This window comes from Neodiprion fabricii, chromosome 6 (genome assembly GCF_021155785.1).
Source record: "Neodiprion fabricii isolate iyNeoFabr1 chromosome 6, iyNeoFabr1.1, whole genome shotgun sequence".
Taxonomy (NCBI): Eukaryota; Metazoa; Arthropoda; class Insecta; order Hymenoptera; family Diprionidae; genus Neodiprion; species Neodiprion fabricii.
Genome location: NC_060244.1, coordinates 16744677 through 16767862, shown reverse-complemented (window position 1 = coordinate 16767862; position 23186 = coordinate 16744677). Strand labels below are relative to the sequence as shown.

At 35.4% G+C, this 23186-nt stretch overlaps 3 protein-coding genes across 4 annotated transcripts; 2 read left to right on the top strand and 1 right to left on the bottom strand.

Moving 5' to 3' along the window:
- Nucleotides 1–54: 54 nt before the first annotated feature.
- Nucleotides 55–3296, top strand: LOC124184962 (V-type proton ATPase subunit D). The gene is made up of 4 exons (XM_046575242.1): nt 55–192; nt 1055–1172; nt 1330–1815; nt 2237–3296. Exons 1-4 carry the CDS (start codon nt 152–154, stop codon nt 2327–2329), a joined length of 738 nt encoding a protein of 245 aa, XP_046431198.1. The 5' UTR covers nt 55–151; the 3' UTR covers nt 2330–3296.
- Nucleotides 3297–3437: 141 nt separating this feature from the next.
- LOC124185547 lies at nt 3438–12730 on the top strand. The gene is made up of 16 exons (XM_046576424.1): nt 3438–4357; nt 4596–4758; nt 5393–5755; nt 5904–6086; nt 6487–6707; nt 6790–6855; nt 7024–7236; nt 7326–7448; nt 7629–7913; nt 9272–9630; nt 10439–10544; nt 10669–10937; nt 11036–11148; nt 11537–11866; nt 11927–12161; nt 12244–12730. The coding sequence occupies exons 1-16, from the start codon at nt 4181–4183 to the stop codon at nt 12383–12385; spliced, it is 3348 nt and encodes a 1115-aa protein (XP_046432380.1). The 5' UTR covers nt 3438–4180; the 3' UTR covers nt 12386–12730.
- Nucleotides 12731–18926: 6196 nt separating this feature from the next.
- Nucleotides 18927–21404, bottom strand: LOC124184969 (hemolymph lipopolysaccharide-binding protein-like). Of its 2 annotated transcripts, none has more exons than XM_046575251.1 (2): nt 20756–20979; nt 18927–19580 (listed from the first exon to the last, which is right to left on the bottom strand). In XM_046575251.1, exons 1-2 carry the CDS (start codon nt 20797–20799, stop codon nt 19055–19057), a joined length of 570 nt encoding a protein of 189 aa, XP_046431207.1. In that variant the 5' UTR covers nt 20800–20979; the 3' UTR covers nt 18927–19054. The 2 variants fall into 2 exon arrangements, with proteins under 2 accessions (XP_046431207.1, XP_046431206.1); XM_046575250.1 differs by lacking the exon at nt 20756–20979 and adding an exon at nt 21215–21404 and having other exon boundaries at nt 18938–19580.
- Nucleotides 21405–23186: the final 1782 nt, after the last annotated feature.

Below are 23186 nucleotides of genomic sequence, written 5' to 3'. Positions count from 1 at the left end.
ACGATTTTCGACTTGGCGCGTAGCCGGTATGCACCGATTGAATGAAACGGTGTGTGCCGCACTTCCGGTTGCGCAGTCGAGCAAGGAACGGTCCGTTTCCACATGTCAGCTGATTTAACTCATTCCTGTCTGCTCGCTGACCGAAAGAAATATGTCTGGAAAGGATAGGCTACCGATTTTCCCTTCTAGGGGGTGAGTATTGTGATTAACTAACGTCATGATCAACACCCTACGCTTTCAAATACTCACAGCGCATATCATAATCTCGTAAAAATGTATTCACATAACTAGGTGTCGTGTATTTGCCATGCTAAAAAAGTGGGTGTAACCCCTCTACAAATAACAGAATTGCTATAACAATATCAATAATTTCGTACTATTGAAACTAGTACATCCTCGGTATTTTCGTGGTGGTAACATTCTTTTTACTAACAATTATGCGTTTTCGATTTTTCAAAAAATCCGAATTGTCAATGAATTTTCAACACTAAACCAATAAATTGCTTGACAAGTTTTTCGACTCTATGAAATAGTTTCTTCGTGTCTTCAAACACAGGTGGAAATTAAGTTCTTAAATTCCTTTACCCTCACAATTTACGTCATTTAAGTAGGTAATCAACACCTCAAAATCAGAATTTGATGAAAATTCATAGGTAATGTCTTCGTCGATTATCTTTCATATTAAGGTCGCAATACGATATTGTCGATGAATTGCAGAGAAGAAATCATCGGTAAGCTTCAAATTTGCTCCGTAAATCGAATCTGATGCTCTTCATCACTTTTATAATAGTACAATTATTTGTATAAAATCTGTTGAAACCTTCGAGAAATGCAATGCTCAGAATAAACGTTTGCATGTTTAAAATTTTATGTATTGAATACTTTTAGATTTTTGTCCGAAGTCAAAAGGAATTAAAAGAAAACCTCAATTCCTAAACTCCTTGCAGTATACATTACCTACATAAATTTAACCTGATTTTGATTTTGGTTGAATTTATAAAGCCAGGGCGTCATAGTTAATTGATCACAACTAATTTCTCTGCATTACTTACAGTGCCCAGATGTTGATGAAGTCTCGTCTGGCAGGAGCACAGAAGGGACATGGATTACTCAAGAAGAAAGCTGATGCCTTGCAGATGAGATTCAGAATGATTTTGGGCAAAATCATTGAGGTAAATTCTTAGTTTTGTAATATATACATTCAGAATGTACCTGTTGCTATTTATTGATACTTGAAATTCAAAGAGTGTACAAGAAACTGTTATAATCTATACAATTCATTTTGAGCCTAACGCCAAGATTAATCTGAACTTCATTTCATGTGTATAGACAAAAACTCTGATGGGTGAAGTCATGAAAGAAGCGGCGTTTTCTTTAGCAGAGGCTAAATTTGCCACTGGTGATTTCAACCAAGTTGTACTTCAGAATGTGACTAAGGCACAGATTAAAATTCGCTCAAAGAAGGACAACGTAGCGGGTGTAAATCTTCCAGTTTTCGAATCCTATCAGGACGGTACAGATACATATGAGCTAGCTGGATTAGCTAGGGGAGGTCAACAATTGGCCAAATTGAAAAAGAATTATCAAAGGGCAGTGAAACTGCTTGTCGAACTCGCTTCATTGCAGACGAGTTTTGTCACTCTGGATGAAGTCATCAAAATCACAAATCGTCGTGTTAATGCGATCGAGCATGTCATTATCCCTAGAATTGAACGCACTCTGGCATACATTATTTCGGAATTAGACGAGCTTGAAAGAGAAGAGTTTTACAGGCTGAAGAAAATTCAGGACAAAAAGAAGATTGCCAAAGCTAAGGTAATATACATCTAAATTGAAAATTTAGTGTACGTTGGTCAATTATAGGTATGAATTGATCCCGAAAACTCGCGTATTTACCTTCAAATTTTTAATTTATAGTTTCTTTTTTATTCACATTATGATACTTTCACATATTATTATGTAGTTAACACCATCAAATTTTTCCAATTTTACTCCAATATCTTATTTACTGCTCGTCACCACCACTCGGATTTTAATTGAAGTTTGACTCCGAGTTTGTATGCCTCAAATTGTTTTGTTCCGCCGATTTTCTATAAGCGATGTTTTTCATTCGACTGAGGTCTAATCTGTCCTGCTATTACGGATCCTTGAATATAATATATTTAGGGCACAAATTTTCTTAGATCAAATATTAATAATATATTGATATTACTCATATATTCTTTATTTTTTGTAGACCGAGGCCCAGCGATTAGCGAATATCGAAGCTGGAAAACACGTAGATGCAGCTAACATGCTGGATGAGGGTGACGAAGATTTACTTTTCTAAAAAGTTTGAATCAGTTTCTGATAAAATGCGTAGTACATGACGCAGAATATGCAGTGAGAATGAAAAGATTTTTACATATTGTATAATCTGTGTGATGCGCTCCGACAAAGTTGAAAATTGAGATGAAAATGATAGAAAAGTTTCGTAATGATTAGACAATACCTGAGAGTCAAAATGAAGAAAAATGAAGGAAAGAAAGAAAAATACCTTTATGTTATGACGATAATATCGATCGTACCAAAACTGTTAATAATACGCATATTTAGGGCACAAAACTTTTTTGTTCCGTGTTGGTACTCTTTCTTTTTGTCTTTCATTTTTATTTCATTGCTCTTAGCCAACGGCATTTTGATAATGCGTGCAAAAATGTTTCTATTCAAGAGTCTCTAATCAAGGAAGCGAACAGCTCCCTAGCTTCCTTTTTCACAGACTCTTCAGCACAGTCGACAGCGGCTCAGCCAGTTTGCAATAATTTATATGTGGTACTTGATGGCATACAAGGTTTACGTGAAAAACATTGCAACGCAATATGTACCTACCAATTTTGCCAATACACATATATTTCAGCACTCATAAATCTACTAGGATGTACAGTACATCAATCAGTCGTTTCTGATCAGAATAAATAAAAGTATCACCAATGTATTAATAATAATAATTAGTTTAATTAGGCGATACGATATGAGAAGTGATACCTTGCTATCGTTTTGAAAACGTACTTCTACTGTTACTGTTTACTCATATGGGTAGGTCCCGTAAGTGTATTATAAATCATTTGTAGGCTAACATTACATATTGCTTGGAAAAAGATTATTATATATCATCGCAAGGCGTAAGAATGATACCATATATATAGCCATTATTATTTGAACATAAAAAAAAAAATGTAAATTAAATATAAAATACGTATAGATGGTTTTGGCTTATTCTCTGTACCTGTATGATATAAAGTGAATTATAGTTATTATTGATCGTAATTTATTCATACATAAGTGTATATTTTCTTTTTGTAACGTTGAACAACAGTTTGAGAGATTATTAATCTGAACAGAATGACTAAAATAATTATGAAAACCGAATTGGTAATTTGGTTGATTTCCGGTGGTTCTATACATGGTATTCATGGTTTCTGCGATAATTATCATTGATGATTGAATAAATGACGCTTATTCTTAGAATCATGGAGTATTATGTCCGCGGTTTAAACACCCGGTCGAACTTCAAATAGTAGCACCGAGATCAATGCAGAATGTATCGCCAGGTACATACATACATTATTAATTATGTAAACAAATTGCTATTTCGTGGGGCTAAATCATTGGATTAATAAGTTATCGTTTAAAGAACGTTGTAAAGTAAAAATTTAAACGGCATCCATCAATGAAGTTCATAACATTTTAATGTACTTCCTCGTATTTAAAAATTTGTTTCAATTGTAACAGAGAGAATTCCTGTGACGTAAATATTGAGAAATGACAAAACAGTACTTCATGCGACGGATTTCAACTATTTCCATAGTAACTAAGCCATTAGCCTGATTAATCCGGTAAAAAGCATGTGTCAAAATTAGCAAAAATGTTCGAAAAATTTCCCGTTTCCAAATATTATCTACCCCGAAAGTTTTTCCTACGCATGAAGTCACGTTTAATCCAATCTGGAATAAAGGAAAAAAAACTTCTATACAAGCAGAAAATGTAGAACACAATTTTCAAATTTGCCTACAAATTTTGATACATTGCAATCTAACCTAAGATCTAACTGACAACTAACCTCTCAAAGTTTAATCCGTTTTGAATACATCTAGCTCCTGCAGAATATAGTTAAATATTTTGAGTACCAAAACGCTTCGTTATGTCGTGCAAGAATAGAGGTCCTATCGGTATAACGAGATCCCAGAGGCTTTGGAACGATCCCAAAACTGCTGTAGACGAATACTTGTTAGGTTTTGCCCTGACACATCCTGGGACTATAGTTCTTGAAGGTCACAGAGCAATTCTGCGAAGAGACCATGCTGAAATGCCTGGGCAGGTGAGTTTGAATTAGCTTTGATGTCTGTTTCAATTAGTGATTAGCTACGCATCTAGTAACTTACAATTAGTCTGCATGTGCCCACTAGTCATGGCAATAGATCGATAAGTCACAGTTAGTAGCGTCACCGGACGTCCAACATGTTAGGAAGAAAATCTTATATGTGAGTGAATATTGAATACAGCAAGCGTGATTTCTTTAAGGGACTACCACAATTGGATTGCTATTAATATAACAGGTAAAATTAATATCTGGTGGAGGAGCGGGCAACGAACCGACACATACTGGCTTTGTTGGACCAGGAATGCTGACTGGCGTCGTTGTGGGCGATATCTTTTCAGCACCTCCCAGCAAATCGATTTTGAAAGTAATTCAACAATTAGGCACCAATCATTCACCAGGTGAGACTTCTTTGCATACATGCAGATGACATTGCCCCATAAAAATTCATCAATTTCTAGTTTCATTGCTCTCACTACACTAACTTCCTACTGCATCTCTTATATGAGAAAATTGCCTGGGAACAAAGTCAACGATATCTGATAAGCATTAAGAATATCCATAAAGTGAGTTTATATGGTCACCAATTATGCAACAAAAGTGGACACTATCAAGAGCAAGAAAACCCTGTATTTTGTGATGGTGTGGAATTGTTCGAAATACTTGACAAAGATGATTTAAACCCTCTAGTGCTCACCTGTTTTCATTCATATTTGAAATACACACACAGCTGGTACAAATTAATAAACAAAATGTGATATTCTTAAACATCTAAGATGCGACCAGACATAGTCAATTTTTTACTTTAACTATTCCCATAAATTGCGTATCATTAAAGAATATTGTTCTCTTCATTACTTTTCATAGAATTTACTGTTGTTGAATATCAAACTAAAGGAACCAGTGTCAATAGATTCTCCCACATCGAGTATCAGTGTGGCTTGTAATACTAAATCAGCGAAAATAAGTATTCTGATTTAGGAGAAGGAAAAACAGACAGTATAAGAATTAATGCTTGAATTTATTTTATTTCAGGTGTACTGATCATCATTCAAAATTACACAGGTTACCGCATCAACTTTGGACTTGCTAAGTCAAGGGCCCAGAATGAAGGCATAATCGTTTCAATGCTCACTGTCGGTGATGACACCTGTTTAAAATCATTTGAAAAAACAGCTGGGCGGCGAGGCTTAGCTGCTACTTTGTTCATTCACAAGATTGCAGGAGCCATGGCTGAAGAAGGCAGAAAGTTAGGAGAGATTTGGGCAGTGTGTAACAGAATCATAACTTCGGGTGAACTTGCTACCATTGGTATTTGCACTAGGATTCCACCATCAGCTGGTATTTGTGCATGCACTGGAAATTCAAGTACAGAACAGATGGAGATAGGTGCGTTTGGTGAATAATTAATCATTGCCATCACTTTCATCAAGTCATGTATAAAAATTTGTCAAACTACAAATCAGAGCTTGCTGAAGGTACTTTTGGTGATGTAATGCTGTGTCAGAAGTTCTATTCAAATTAAATTTACAGTGAATTTCCACAGGCTTTGGGATCCATGGCGAACCTGGAGCAACACGAGTTGACTTTACAACTGCTAAAGATATTGTTTGTCAGTTGATAGATATCATGACAGACATAACAGCTGAAGCAAGTTTGAAATTTGCTGAGCCTGATGATTCCAAAATAGCTGAAAATAAGGTTGCTGTAATTATTAACAATCTTGGAGGTGAGAAAAATGACAATTTATTTTTCAGTTTGCTAATATGTGCGTGGGATTTTACAGTAGGGTGAATGTGCTAGTGGTCGGCCACCAGGTGATTGGTCACAGCTATGTTACCATAGAAATTCATTACTTGACAATTCATTGAAAAAGTAATCGCACCATACAAATATTGATATAAACCAAGAAATTAACGTGTGTATTCATGTAAAACAATGTTTGGTTATCAAAACTGTTGTAAAAGTTATAAGTATAAATGAAATGGGAAACTTTCAAGTCAATCCATATATTTTATGGCAAATAAAACAAAAGAAAATTAAACAAGTGGCCGACTATTAGCACATGTACCCTACCTATAAAATTCAGCTCCCATTATTCTTACGTTATTGTTTTGTCATTCAAAAAGGGTCAAGTCAAATAGAATTAGGCGTATTTACAATGGAAGTCATACAACAGTTGACCTCTCGTGGTTTATGTGTTGAAAGAATTTACGTTGGAACCCTCATGACTTCTTTGGATACCAGTGGCTTTCAATTGTCAGTGCTGAAATTATCATCAGATACAAGACTGATTAAATATCTCGACGCTCCGACAGCTGTTCCAGCTTGGCCCAAAGTATTAGACTGGGTATATAGTCGTTGTATGTTTGTATATTTAGGTATAATTTATAATGTTACACTTAATTGAGTTTTTATTGTTGTATTTATAGAGTGGCTTGAGTACTAACGCGGAGGTAATGAAACTAGGACGAGGCTCTAAGATATCGAGACTTAGTGTTAGTATTAACTATACAAATGTATTTATATGTACCATCTATTTATAATTAAACAACTTAGTCATCGAATCGTATCTAATACTAAATCTAGGGTTTTGTATGCATATATACATTTTAAGTACGTAATTGAATTTTTGTTGGTAAAACTAAGGAATTTTACTTTGATAGGTTGTCAGTGGCGGTGATATACCGGAAATTGAAGCTTGTGGTCCTGTGCTCGATGAACATACAGCACAAGTCTTTCTTATGATACTAACGTTTGCATGCGAGGCGTTAACTAGCTGCTCTAAGCAGTTAAATATCATGGATGAAGATTCGGGAGATGGTGATTGTGGTACATCTGTTGCACAGGGCACTAGTGCCATAAAAGCCGCAATCAAAGTATCTCCATTTATATAGTACTTGGATCTACAGACTCTCAGTGTAAACTCTCATGCATATGTTACCTTATTATATTTATGATGTTCCAGGAAAAACAAATTTCGGGTTACAGACCATTTGTTACACTCAGGCAAATCAGTTATATCATCGAGCGAGTGATGGGTGGAATTATGGGTGGGCTTTATTCACTGTTTTTCGATGCAGGTGCTAAGGCATGTGTTTTTTCTATCTTTATATTCGTTTCTTAAACTGCTACTATATATAAATGATTGGATAGGCCCAAATATAATATGAGTTACCTTAGGCAAATGGATAAGTAGTAGCAGAACGTAAATTCAATGTCAAATGATGATAGAAATGCTAACAATTTTGACAGTTTGTAATTATTACAGGAGTTTGCAAAGAGGTCCCAAAGAGAGCCAGTTGATGCTTGTATGTGGCTCAATGCGCTTGCAGCAGGAAATAAAGCAGTAGCAGAATATGGTCAGGCAACTGCTGGAGACAGAACAATGCTTGATCCGCTGCTCGCAGCCCAAGATAATCTTGTGCAGGCATTAACGTTAAACTTACATCCTATCAGGGCTTTCGAAAATGCTGTGAAAGCAGCAGAATCTAAAGCTATTGAAACTATTAAAATGCCAGCAGCTGTGGGTAGAGCTAGTCTGGTGAAATGCAAGGTAAATTTTCCCATTTTTCGCATTCTCAACTCTACTTGATCAATGTATAAGACGAAATACTTGTAAACGCATTTCATCATTGTTATTTTAACTTGTCTTTAATTTTTTCAATCAATTTTTTTCTACTTCTGTGTATCATCTGATTTAAGCGATTTGAATATCCGGATCCAGGAGCACATGCAGTTGGAATTTGGATGAGAGCCGCATACGAAGGTGTTAAATTAAAAATGTCATGCCAATGTGAGGATAAACATCTCTATTGACTTTTCAAGAAATTTATCATCACTGGATATTTTTCAAGTACGACGTATTTCACCTGGTTATATTTAAATATACACTGGTATATACGTATGTATTTACTATAGGTGGATATGCCCACTAATGTCTATACTTATGTCTGAGAAATGTGAAATAAAACTTTTGTATACATTTTTTTTTTTTTTTTATGAAGTCGACTTTGAGAACCTATACATGTATATGATAAATGACTAATACTTTTTGATGAAACGCATTAATCATAAAAGATGTCTTTTCTGATTTATAGTCGGAAATTATAGATAATGTGCGTCTTTATTCCAATGATCAGTCTTTCTAGTACATGCGTGGAAGATCGATCGGCATCTAAAAACAACGATAATTGGAAGATTTCACACAGATTAGTTTTTTAGAGTTGCCTATAGTCTGGCGTTTCGACACAATAAATCTCGTTCATGTATGGTACCGACTGTGAAGTGGTCTACATTAACGATATTATGCGGTATAACAATCGAGCGCAACGAAACAAAACAAGGAGTTTATTCGTTTGATAAGGCAGTACTTGATCTTATCTCAAAATGTCATGTGCTTCTGCCTGGTTGTTATTTATATTGTATTCCGGGAAATGACTGCCAAATAATTGTTTGCTTGCGCATAACTATTAGTGAAAAGGCAAGTAATTAGCAGCTTTACCACATCGTGTTCATCGCTTACGGTTAGCGAACGTTTTTAAAATTTACATGGTCTCTAGGTTATGTCATATCAAATGTATTCTATTTACAGCAATACGTATTTATCAACTATATGACAAGCAGGTTTTACTCTGAAAAATCACTTTCCGTACAAATATTCATGTACCAAAGTAGCTTTTACTTTCAACTTGTGATATATTCTTTTCTGATTTGTCCAAGTCGTAAATATAACAAACTCCTTTAGTATTTGTTGTATTCCTATGTACAGAAGAACACATATTGACTTACTCTAGAAGTACATCCATTCGTATTCGTATAATATTGTCTTAGCAGATGTATATCAATATTAAAAAATTACCTTAAATTCTAGGTAATGTCACAATTACCAAAGAAAAAGAAAAAAAAATATAGATCTCGTGCCGAAGGATTGCTGCCTCTGATCCTTTTACCGAAAGGAAAATGAACGCAGTGATTGCGCTGTGTACATTCTGCGAAATGCACGGGCCTCAAGTAGTATTCACAACACAGACTTATCGCAACTGTTTCGACAACGAGAGTACAGAAAAGCTTAAATTTTATGGGCCTAAGGATGTTCTGAAGAAAGCTGACAGCCTCCAAGGAAAAGCTCAATCTGAAGGCTGTGAAGGCTGCAAAAGTTTGGGAAATATAAAATATTTGAGCAACGAACACGAAACAAGAACCTCCTTTTTGTCTGCTCAATGTCCGCTCACTCAGGAAATAGGAAGTCTATTGAAAGATGCATGTATTAGGTACACGTTCAGCATTGTTTTTCTTTCCATAATGTAATTGAAATAATTTCGCAGTTATCGTGCTCAGTTGAGAACAATTAAGAGGAAGGGTGAAAAAGGAGGATTGAATTAAAAATATAATTTTGTGAACTGAACTTAAAAAATGGGTAGAATTACTTCCAAATAATAATTTAATATCAATAATTCAGGGTCAATAATTTAATCTCTGAGACGAGGACAAAAGTGGAATAAAATTTTTATTCTTACTCTTTCTTCAAAAGTCCAAGCTTACATTTGGAATCCAGCAGCCTTAGTCTGGGCAACACGAAATGAATTCATTTCAATCATTGATTTTTTTGTTTTATAACCTGGAATTTTCAGATTTTTCGTAGTTAGTACAAGCTTCTACATGTACTAAAGTATGAAAAAATATGTGCTATATTTGGTATGTAGTGTATTCATGTTTTGTCTTAGATAATTGATCTTCTTAATCAAAAAGAAATTTGATGTGGCTCATTTTGCCAGATATTACATGAGTTTTTATAGTTAATACTCCCTAACAAAGTTCCCCACAATTATGCGATGTTAGAGCGACTACGAAAAAACTGTGGTTGAGTGAATTTCTAATGAATGGGTGTGACTTAATTAATCTCCCCTCTTTCTAGTCCTTTATTTCAAGTATCTTATTCATGTACAAAAGTGTAGGAGTAGCTTTGTGTAAAACGCGAACCATTGAATGCAGATGTCATATATTCTAACTACTTCAGTTGCGTATTAGTGAAATAAATTTGTCATTATATTTCTGACATTATGTTCTTGTAAATTCCAGAAGTTTAAGCTGTGAGGTACACTCAGGAAAAGAAGGCATATGCTATTTCGGTGACGACCATAGGGGTCATGTTTTGAGTCAAACGTTCACGTTGAAAGATGCCCAGGTGATTATTATGAAAATACAATGCATCTTTTCTAATTATATAAGATGAAACATTTTCTTGATAAATTGCATAGACACTAAAATAGCACGCAACGCATTTAATGTCAATTTTTTTTTTTACTTAGACTCGAGGATTCAGAAGATGGTACAGTTTCATAGTGTTTATGCGCGATAAACAATTTCTCTTGAATATGTGGCCCTTCTTAGTTGATAACTTGAGAGAAGTGATTAGAGAACTTCAAGATATTTCAGAGAAAAAGTACAACACAGAAGAAGCTGAATGCCCCCAAAGAGCTGCCAGATTAAAAACTGCTAGTAGCGGATCAGAAGCTAATTCCAATAAGCAGCCTAGATCACTTGGAGATATTACAAATGAAAAGCATGTATTTGCGAGGTAAATATTCAGTCATCGTCACCATATCGAGATTCCATGTTCTCTGCATCTAATCCTTTGACAAATCTCAGTGTTTATCAGTATCATTATGTTTCTAGGATACACATGTGGTTAGTGTGGATACTTAGTGCAGGAGCTCGACATTTTGTTGAAATATTACCAATGAATTTGTTAGATGATGAATTGAGCTATGACTTGGAACATCACATAGGTATGTAAAATGACTCAATAGAACTGTTCACCTAACATATTGTCACTATTTTAGGTAAGAAATTACATTATGCCCATCCTACATTCTAAATTCATACTGTTATTTTTTTACAAAGATATTCTGGGCCATTATCCCCATATTTCTGGACTAATTTTGTGCTGAATCCTTCTTCCAACATACCCTGTGACAATTGATATCACTTAGACTATGTGTTCCTATCTTTCGAGTAAAATGCTCAATCGACAATCATTGAATTAATTGAAGGGCAAATTTTACCTAGAAGATAGAACAACAAGCTTTTGAAAACAGTAGTTTACAAATATTATTTTCAATTCTTTCCACAATTATACCTTTCAATTCACAATTGAAAAATGCTTACATGATGCAGAAGTGGACGAAGGCTTTACCCTGGTCAATGCAAAATCACCCATTATACCAAAACTTACACTCGAGGAGACAAAAGTGGCACCAGAGTTTTTAGACGTTTCTTATAAATCGCCAATTACCATTTTGAAGGAAATCAAATGTATTCTTGGAAAAGAGCATTTCCGACAAGTATTGTATGCAAGTTTGACAGGCATTCAAGTTTTAGTACGCGGTTCAAAACTAGAAGTTCTAGAGCTGTTATATGGACTGAGCTACTTGGTTCCAGTAGCATGTAGACGAGTTGTCACGCAAGCAACTGAATATATGAACCCAAATGCGTGCAATTTTATTGGTGAGTGAACTAATTTATAGATCGACTTTTAAAATTAAACTATAATTATACGATACACAGGCGTCGACACATCTGTGGCAGTCCCGTTGCTGAGTTCTGAAATATGTCGATTGGATATCATACCAAAAGAGCATAAAATGGCAAATGAAAACTCGTACCTTATCAGGTGGGCCGGTACTCTGCCTGCAAAGTTACCCACACTATTGGTTAAAATAGAAAAGGCGTTTGATAATGAGAAGCTTGGAGAACCTGTTTTGAAAGCACATTTTGTTGCTCTGCAAGAAGAATGGGCAAAGTATGTATGCATATGATGATCACAAAGAATAGAGCCTTACTGTGTATTATCTACGAAGAAATTTTAGTTCTTGTTTTTTCAGCATAGCCAAAGTAGTGCATGCCATGAGAGGCCGAGGTCACAGAGGAGATTTATCTGGACTGATGGTGAGTTTAGGAGCAGGTCCTCGTGACCAAAAATTATTGGATGCTTGGTCAATGGGTTTACCATCCAATCCTGCATAATACGGACAATGTATTTACAATTTAGCCGTTTAGGTAATTGATTTGATTCGTTAAAAGAATGTGTACAGTGTGGTTTTGATGAGGGAAACAATGATTATTGAAGTCCGGTATTCATTATTCAATCATTTAATACTCTTCGAGTTGTGTCTATAACTACCTGTAACAATAGACTTTTTTTTATATATTTGAAGTTGTGTTTTCACACATACCGTGAACTTTTTTTGCCACAGTGAGAAAGAACCGACGTAACTAGGATTAAATAATTTAAAAGTATGTAAGTAATATATAACAGTGTTTAACATAGTCGAGGGGTGTTGAATAAAATATTCTGTGATCTTATAACAATCTTATAACGTAATTATTTAGATGATATTTCTCAAATCAAATCGACCGTGGTCTGATTGTATGTGCCCCACTACGATATATTATAAAAGAAACAGATTGTGAATAAGGATAGAGCTTCTGGGATATTTGTATCATAATCTTATCCTCCCGTAGCACAATTAGTAATGAATTATTACATCGGCAAATTTCCAAATCACAGTAGAAAGACTTTTATAGAGAGTATGCACAGTCGTAATTGCACAAATATCTGTCTTATTTGTGGCTAGTTGTTTTTACATGTCTTCGTACTTTCTCTTCTTTGTAGACACAGGATCGTTTTTCATGTCTCTGAAGTTGTCGCAACGTTGCATTCAGTAGTTGTCACCAATTATATTGAATTAATGTGAATCTATTTACAAATTAGTCATTTATCTATTTCGGTATAGGTATTGAAACGCTGAACGTAGCCATGTACGAACGAGAGGCACAAATATTTAAATCATAAATTTGTATTATTGATCGGAAAGAAATTGCAGTAGAAGTGTATGATTTGGTGGCAAACCTGCAGCAAGGAGTTCACCTGTGTTGTTCATTTTTCTTCAAACAAAGCAGTTTGTTTTGCAATCATGCGCAACACTCGAATCTTACCCACACTGGACAACCATGGAATTTTTATTTTGGCGCAACTACGGTCTTCCGTGCTCCTAGGTGCCAATAAAAATCACAAAAAACAATAGATTCTTTTTTCCTGATCAATCAAGTATAATCGATTATTTTTTTAAATCGATTAATCGATCGATTAGATTATTCTTCTTTGCAATCGGTTTTTGTTTTTTTACTCCCATTAATGACGCAATACAATATCAAATTATGTAATTAAGGTATTATAAGGATTATCATCATTTCTTACTAAGTATCTATTTGATGTAATAAGTGAAAGATAACTAAATATTTTCACTTGAAACTGAAAAATGGTTTGCATGAAACTATAAATTATAACAAATCTTTTCCACCATTGATACTAACGTAGTCAAATTTACGAAATTTTGATTTCATTTGGATCGTTTCAAAAAAATACGAAATAATCGATTAATTTTTATCGATTCAATCGAGTCGTATTCAATTAAATCGTTAAAAATTATTCGATTCATCGTTTATTTCCTGTTTTTTTGAAACTATGCGTTTGGCACCAAAATTTCGTGAATTTCAGTACGTAGTCTTAATGGTAGAAAAGTTTTTAGATAATTTACAGTTTCACTCAAAATATTTTTCAATTTCAGGTAAAAATATTCTTTTATCTTTCTTTTGTTAGATTAAATAGGTACTTAGAAAATAAGACGATGATAATAAATGATACTTTAACCACATAAATTGATATTCTATTGCGTCGTTCATGGGACTAAAAAACAAAAAACTGATAGCGAGGAAAAATAATTGATTATACTCGATTGATCGGGAAATAATAATGCATTATCTTTGGTTATTGAAGCTATTTTCAATATAAAGTTTACGACACATATCATCATACATAGTATTAAATTGTTAACCTCATATCAGATTTTAAGTCCAACATCTCTCTCATTCCACAGGTTCTCAGAAACCACGCTAGGATACAATTTACTAATGCATTCATGAAGTTTAATATCACCCCTACCCGCTCTATGCATCACGATGGCGCTTTACAATACAAAATCAAAGAAACTTCTCGATTTTGTCATCTAATGACTCCAACAACAATGATCTTGGCGACGTTCCTGTTGTTCCAAAAAATTTTGTGTCTATCTCTTATGACGCTGGCCTTTTTGAGTCGTTAAACAGAATTTTCGCTAGGTACAAAATCCAGTTTGTTGGAAAAAACAACATGACTTATCCCCATTTTTTTACTCAGGCAAAGACCGTTTACCCTTGGACAAGCGCTCTTGTGTGGTTTACAAAATTCCCTGCAAAAACTGCGACAAGATATACATTGGGCAAACAAGTAGGCAATTACATACTAGAATTAAGGAGCACAAACGTAACATTCACGGCCGAGATGAAAATTACACTGTTTTAACCAGACACTCCATTGAACTAAACAATGTCTTTAATTATGAACGAACTAGTGCATAGCGTCTTAGCTGTGGAACCGGTGTATTACAAACGCCTTCTTCTTGAGATGGGTAACATTGTTGCACATCCTCTTTCAGTTAATTTACGTCAAGATATTGAATATCTCAGTAATATCTATACGTCGGTAATACACCATTTTTTATTCCCCTAAGTTACCTATTGTGCATATCTGTACTCTATCATCAAAATTGTCTTGTTTTCGCTTCTATGTTCCTAGGCCATATCTATGTCTGTTACTGGCCCGTAAGCCTTCTTCTTGTCCGACCGTTGTTGTGTCAACGTCTCTAACGGTCATCTAATTTCAATGTCGTTCCTTCCTTGCCAGTAATTTTGTTCCACGATGTGTGCTTGGGAGTTCTATATTGCACTGTATAATGTAACAGTGTATTTCAAAATTTTATTTTGTTAAACTTGTTCATCGGTATGTTCCACATCATGCTTTTTAATCCAAAAAATTCTTGCACCAGGTGATTATAATAACGTTTTCTGTCAAATTAAATCGCATTCACTTAGTGATGTATTTTCTATGTTAGCTATTCGTTAAGTTGTATATTTAATTTTTATTTTTAATTTAATTATTATTTATCTACTTATTAATTATTTATTTCTTTTACTTTTTTCTATATATGTTTTGTTTCTTCCTTCTCACTTTCTGTATATAACCTTGGCTTGTTCTTGTGCGAGATTATCATATGAAAAAAAATTCGTTCTGGGTAGGGCCCCCACCCGGGTCGAAACGTTAACAAATTTACGTCTGCTTCATTGTCCTTCATATCCAAGAAACAAATATTTATTCATAGTATTAAAGTTCGAAACCAAAGTTTGGATGTTCGGCTGTTCAAAAAGTGACGTCGTCGAAAATTTTTTTTGTCTTAACGTTCTCGATCTATAGTAATTCTCCACGACGAAAATCAGCCGAATTCCTCAGTCTGCAAACAACCGCGCAGTAGAGCGGACGGATGAGAGTCGCGCTCCGCAAATTTCGAATACCGGGTTCTCAACCTCTCGGATCCCGCGCTTCGGGTCCGCTCACTGATATATATATACACTGGATTGGATATTACCGTATACTCTACGTGTAAGCTCGCGTGTCCAATTGAACACTTGAATTTCCGCCATCTTGTACAGAAAGTTGTCACAGAGTGCGCGCTAGATTTGAACTGCGTAAAATATGCTATTTAAATCTAACGATATATTCGTCACACAAAAAAGTTTTTGACGAGTAAAATAATGTTTGACACATTAAATGGAGAACAAATCATTTTTTCGAAAGTATATTATTATTTACAATTATATGATGTAAAAGATCATTAAATAATATGACGAAAAACTTGTATTTAAGCGTGATTTTTCTTTATGTTCAAAAGAAGTCCTCAATTCTAAGAAGTTTCCGTCCATTATCCTTTATCCGATGGTGGGCTGAATTCCATACGGATTATTCAAAAATTTGTATAACACTAATTCAACCGTTAGGGAATCCATTTACCATCCATTGGCATCAAAGTGGAGCTTAAGACATGTAAAAAAAGTTTTGAATTAAATTATGTCGAATTGGGTGAGTAAAAACTTTATTCAAAAATATGGAGAATAAAACATTCCTTGCAAATGTTAAGGGATTTTTATAGAGTAGCGTGCGATAAACCACAACCGTAATATAATTAGTAGTATCAATCCACAATCCATTCACACGAAGAAAAAGTTACAAGCACAATCAAAAGAAAATAAAAAAGATATACATATCTGAGCATGCAAATCAGGTACAAATGTGTAGGTGACATATTGGATCTCGTCAGGGGATATAAATGGTACTGATTGGCCCATACGAGTTGCCGATTTGTGTAATGCCGTATATTCAATCCTGTTTGTCGCAAAGTAGCAATCTTGGTTAAAGCAAACATTCGTAATTCGATATACTCTTTGATGACAGATTTTGTGAATTGATATACGTGATTAGAAAGCTCATCTGGCGCATCGTCGAAAATGTGAGCATCTAGCTCACTGAATATTAAATTTTCCAACGGATTCTGTAAAAGACTTTTTAAAATCTGCAAACACAAAATACCTGGAAACTGAGGCTCTACTGGAGGGAGACCTTGATTGCAATTTACAGCATGCCTGAACATTTTTTCAGCAACAGAAGCAATGTTGATCACTGATTCGCTCGGTACGGCAAGGCGGAACACATCTTTCACGGGAAGACTACACATCGAATTATAATTTAATCCCTGAGTCAATAATACCCGAGTTTTCAATTTCAATTATAATAAGATCGGTTCATAATTCAAATATTGTGAATTTTTACTGACACGATTCGTACGTTATAATACTCGTTAAATATAATTAGTAAATACTTCGTATGCTGACATAACCTCTGCAAGTTATCATTTGTAGAACGCTTCAGCGTTGTATACTCACTTGTGAAATGATCGCCCACAATATTTTGATTGCTTTGTTTTGCAAAAAACGCAGGTACTCATTGTTACCTCAATAATTGTTACTGTAATTTTCCAACACAATCGATTATATACACATGCATATATCACGTATATATTTATATATATCTGAAGTGACAAGAATCTGTACAAAATGGCTACCGTTCAATTGGCGTGACGGCACCACGCTTAAATCCAATCCAGTGTATATATATATCAGTGGGTCCGCTACGTATTTCGAGTACCGGGTTCTCAACCTCCCGGATCCCGCGCTTCGGGTCCGCTACCTGGTGAAACTCGACTTCCAGGACAAGCGCTCCGTAGTTACGGCTGTCCAGGTCCTTGACCTAGTGACTTTTAACTTTCAGGACTATTTTTCAAGTTTACAAGTTTGATTATTGAAAACGTCATGTCTTGTACTATCAAATCAATATGCATGCTTCAGACAACATTTTGAATCCGAAAAAAATCCGATCGACTAGGATCCACAAATTACAATTGGTGAGTATTAGAGCTAAAATTGCTGTGCGTCGTGTTTCACAACTGTTAGCACTTAGCTGATTATTCTGTGGTATTATTTGACGAAATTTATTGTCATAAAATCACAATACGTTATACTTACATGCATGTGTAAACGTGATTTGTAACATTATATAGGAAAAATCTTACGGGCAGATTCGGTTTGCGTCACATGCGCAAAGACAGTGTTCATTCTGTATATTGTGAAGCAAATACCAGACTTTTTTGGGGAGTCCATCGTGCCCCAGTCTCCCCTAGAACTATCATATGGCATATGATAAAACACTGACAACTAGTAAGCGAGCGCACGAGCTCAAAAATCAGTTACACTAGGCATCCGACCCCGAGCAAGCTTTAGCGAGCGAGGGTTTTAAAGCTAGTCTAGTCTTATAGTCCGAAAGTTGACGAAAATTCTTGATCGAACTGATCATTTCTACGATGCTGGGAATACTACCACTGGTATATTTAGGCTCTCCGCGCATCGATCGTATAGATATAGGGCTTAAATGAAGACTCTTAACATCTAGCATCTTACGAAACTTGTCAAATCTTGAATTTCATCGTGAGAGGGAAGAAATAGTGATAATATTTTCGCCGGGTAGGCAAAAGGCTTTCTCTTCGCGGTAAAAGGTAGTGCATCGACTCGCGCGCGTTTACATATTTTTTGTCGATGAACTTGATGCGGTCGGTGACCGCCGATCTTGATGTCTATAAGTTTCAAGACTGGATTAGTGAAATTGGGAAATACCTTATAAATTCTCATACCAATCGTATTTCTTGATGAGAAATAGAAAAAGAAATTGCTTACACAACATCATATGAAATACATGTTTCATAACGGAATCCATAGCATTGAATATGCCATGTACTCATTAAAATTCATAAACTTCAATATGTGAGCGAAAATGGGGAAACCTACTCGATAATATTAATTTATTATTTCTGAATTTTCGTAAAACTTCTAATTGGAAATATATCAGTATATACTAATAAAATTACTTTCAACACATAATCTATTTAACTTTTATCTGCATTTCAATCATAAAATCGCATTTAAGTTTGATCCTTATCCATTTTGATGAACATATTACGAGAATTACCTTATAAATCTATTGAAACGTAGAACACGTTCTCCTAAACTGTCGTATCAGAAAAATTGCGCATCCTTCGTAAACCTTCACCAATTCAGACATACTCATTTATTCATGTAATGTACTTTACAGAGTTACATGCCGTATAAAAACTTGATAGAATATTTCGAAGATTACAAAAATTACTCTTGGCATCAAGAATCGCATTTATTAACTGAAACGAAATTGAAAATGTTATGAATATTAACTGCAGATTGATGAACTGTAGGATTTACTGTGGTACCAGCAGGGTCCTGCGTTTCTGAAGGACTTGCTTGAACCCAGTTCATTTCTACACTCGACCGAACACGAGGTAATTCGCAAACGTAGACGAATTTATTGTTGCAATTTTCATCGTTCATCTTGCCAGTGGCATGAACGTTGACACAATCTTCGCTTTGCGATCCATCGTTTGGTTCCCCTGGTAGCCACCCTTCAAATCCAGCTTCGATCAGCTTTTCGTCGTGGATAGTTACAAACTCGCCTTCGTGATAAAAGTCATGGACACCAACCCAACCGTTATGTTTGCCCGCTCGATTAATGAGCTGACCGATAAGTTCTGCCTCGGCTATGGAGTTGAGTATTACTAGGGATGCATTTTCGTCGTGACAATTCCGCCGGGCATCATTCCAGCTCACGACTTCGGTATGTAACTTGTGAGCACCAATCCCGGGTGTGTATCTACACTAAATATAAAATATACTTTTTTCGAACACCTGCTGTTGAAAATTATGTACAAATGTAATGCTATATCTTAATTAGACACTAAGGCTTTCTTTGGCGCATGTGCTCTTTCGAATAACTCAATTTTACGCACTGTGTCATTTAGCATAAGTTGCCTAACCCCTAATTTCACTCGATATCAGTGGCACGTTAATAGTTTCTCAAATGAAACTTTCCTTGGGAAGTGTTGGAAGTGGCGTGTATTACACGTGCCACGGCGGATCCGAGGGGAGGAGACGATCGCACCCCCTAAAGGCTCGTATATTTGTAATTATTTTACTTAGGCTTTGAGCCATATCAGAACTTCAAATTTCAAGGCTCATTTTCATGAACCAATGTTGCGAGAAATATTAATTTTTTACTAACCTAATATTGCCTAAAAATATTGCATAATTATAAAATAAATTTTTAAAACCATCTAACAATATGGAACAATGTCACATCAATATTTTTATCATTATAATAATTGCTCTTTCGTTTGGATTATTAATTAATTAAGCGTCATTAAATAATATTTCTCGTAATTATATATCACTTCATGAAAACGAGCCTTCAAAATTAATTTTATAAAATTGTTCGCTATTTTACTCACATTAGGTACTTTAAAATACATCTATGGAATCAATGGAAATCGTGAAATCAGATAAAATATTTGTGTTATTGTATATAAATGTCATTTTAATACCGATGGCACAGGTAACTACTCTCCTAACTTCTACTGTTATAATCGTATACTCCAAAAAAAAAAATAAAAAAAATAAACGGATCGGATCGCAACGAAGCGATTTAGTACGATTTTTTTGTGTTAAGACTGTTGGTACTGACTCTTCTCAAGTGTTGGTTGTTAAAACAGTGCTCAAACATCATCTTCAGGAGGACAAACCTTGACTTGAAGGTTGTAAAGGAAACGTATTCAATTTTTATGTACAATCATGAATACTTTTCAATTTTTATAAAAATGTTTTTAATTTAAAATATTGTAACTAGATGCATATACGTATTAATGTCTAGCAAATCTTCTGATGTGGAATATGCCAATTTCATTAGATATTTGTACAAAAATAAGCTACATGAAAAGTTGTGCAGAGTGAAAGAGACAAAGAATTTCGAATATATTATATATGTATCTTTACTTCGGCTGCAGTTTTCGCGAGGTTGATCGGATGCGTAGCGGCATCTAGTAGTATACATGCTCTAAGAAATACAGCGCTCGCTTCCGGTCACGCTGCAAAGTTCACACTCGTCTTAAATCGCCCACTTTTCGCACTAGTAACACAATATTCTATTTCTGGCGCATTATATAAATTTCGATAAAAACTGCCCATCACTCATAAGATAAGCCTGTGGAGTAAAGGAAGACCGTCATAGGCAAGTATTTGGATAAAAAATTGTTTATCAAAATGACACTGTGAGGTGAATTCTGAAATTGGAATCAACCATTTTCGACCGTGAAATTACTTATATAGCGTAGGTATATTTCCCGATATGTACAATCACTTTATAAAGAAGCTAATAGTACTCGACATGAATAAAATTGCACAAAAATTTCAGCGAAGTACACATTTCGGAAGGTTAACAAAATTTTGCCTTACATGTAATCAGCCCGATGTTGAGTCGCCTCCTTTTTCTTAATTGCAGTCGAGTTATTTGAGTTAGTTACCGGCAAAGCGATAGAAACTGCGCCAAAGAAATAAGCCCATCCAAGTAAAAAATACATGAGTGTGCACGACATGGTGACTCCGCAAGATGTAGGACCAAATGCGCATTATAATGATGGCCACTTGATCAAAAATAATCGATGCATCTCCTTTCTCCTTTCGTATATTTGTTATTGACAAATTGCCAGGCACTTGGCTTATCCGATTGCTGCTCTTGACTTGTCTTTGATAAACTTTTTAATCTAATTTAAAATAAAATTAGGGCATCAATGTGTTTGCGGTTTTTATTTTTGCTATAAATGCTGTTACATTGCACATCAATGACATGTCGCACCGCATTTATATAAAATATTAAAATTAAATCTCGATAAAATAATCCTGATACTACCATTAGCTACAATATAAATTATAAAATTTTCAATTACCTTTAAACGATGTAATGTAAGGCGTTGCATGAACAGATGCTTGTCGAATAATACGCGATTTTATCAAATAACTTTCGTTATTTCGCCGATGTTCCTCGACATCTCTTACATGTTCCGCACGAGCAAGATTTTTACCCTTGATGATACTCTGTGGTTGAAATGCTATTGACTGATTGATTGGAACCCTGTTTTGATGTCCATCGTTTACTTGAAACTAAACATTAAAAAAAAAAATTGTATATTGATTCAATAATTATTTAAAATCTTATTGAGGGATAACTAATTATTTTTTTTCCTTGTCTTCATTTACTTATAGTCACTTTGGCATTTAACTTAACCTGATATTTACTAAGTGTCATGTTATTTATTTATTGATTTTACTTACATTTTTTGGCAGAAAATCATACACATATAAATCAGGAACAATTACGAATCATCACTTGCTTTTTAATATGAACAGTTTTTTTTTAATTAATGATAAAAAATTTTTATTAGGAAGTCCCGTTTACATTCATATTAAAAATCTTTTCAACAGTCTCCTTTAGTTCATACATGCGCTGGCGCCACGGTCACGTACACAGCGGTCGTGCACACGGTCGCGTATACAGGTCTGGGAACTCCCATATATTTCGTATACCCCACAGTGTGCCTCTATCTGAGGCACATGTTTCCCACATTGGCCGCAAACGCGCGGAGCGCTGCAATCTCGGGGGCACGTGTGTGATAGAGACAGACCGATATAGACCGTGGCGGGACTGTAATGCGCCCATGCCCCTCCGTCACTAGCGACGTGGCGAAATTTGGAAATATCGGCCTCAATTAGAGGCACAAGTTTTTGGACGGAGTTCCCAGACCTGTGTACACGAACGTGGTCATGCCTTCCACTAGCTGCAGTTGGCCCTAAAACCGACAGTGATGGAAGCTGATTCACGTTATAAACTGTATCAGAAATGGAAATATTACAATAATCTTGTCAAATGAACATATTAAAAAATATAGCAGTCTCCTAAAGAGACACTCCTTAACGTGTCAAATACTTATATGTAACGCGTGCAGGCAGTAGGATACGAAACCGAACTTAGTTGAAGGTGCATCATTGGAAGTATTGCTTGACGTCGCTTCCATCGCGCTTGACCAGGCATAGTGATTTGGCCGGGCCATTGGAGAACTGCAGAATTTACAAACCTGAGTCCTCGATGCGGGATCGTTTCCTTAGACCTATTCAGAAGTGTCTTGGACCAGGTATCAAGTATACTGATTATTCTAACTTATTCTATTTATTGACAAATTCTTTCTCGAGCAAATTGCTGCGTCTGGGTTTTTCTGCTTGAGCACCTCCAACCACCGTCAACCACCTCCTCCCCCCTCCCCCCTCTCATCGTCCTCCTCGACCACCGCCGATCACCACCAACCGCCGACAAGAACTTCCTACCCCGTGCAACCACTCTCGAACACCTCCAAACACCCTCTACCATCTCCAT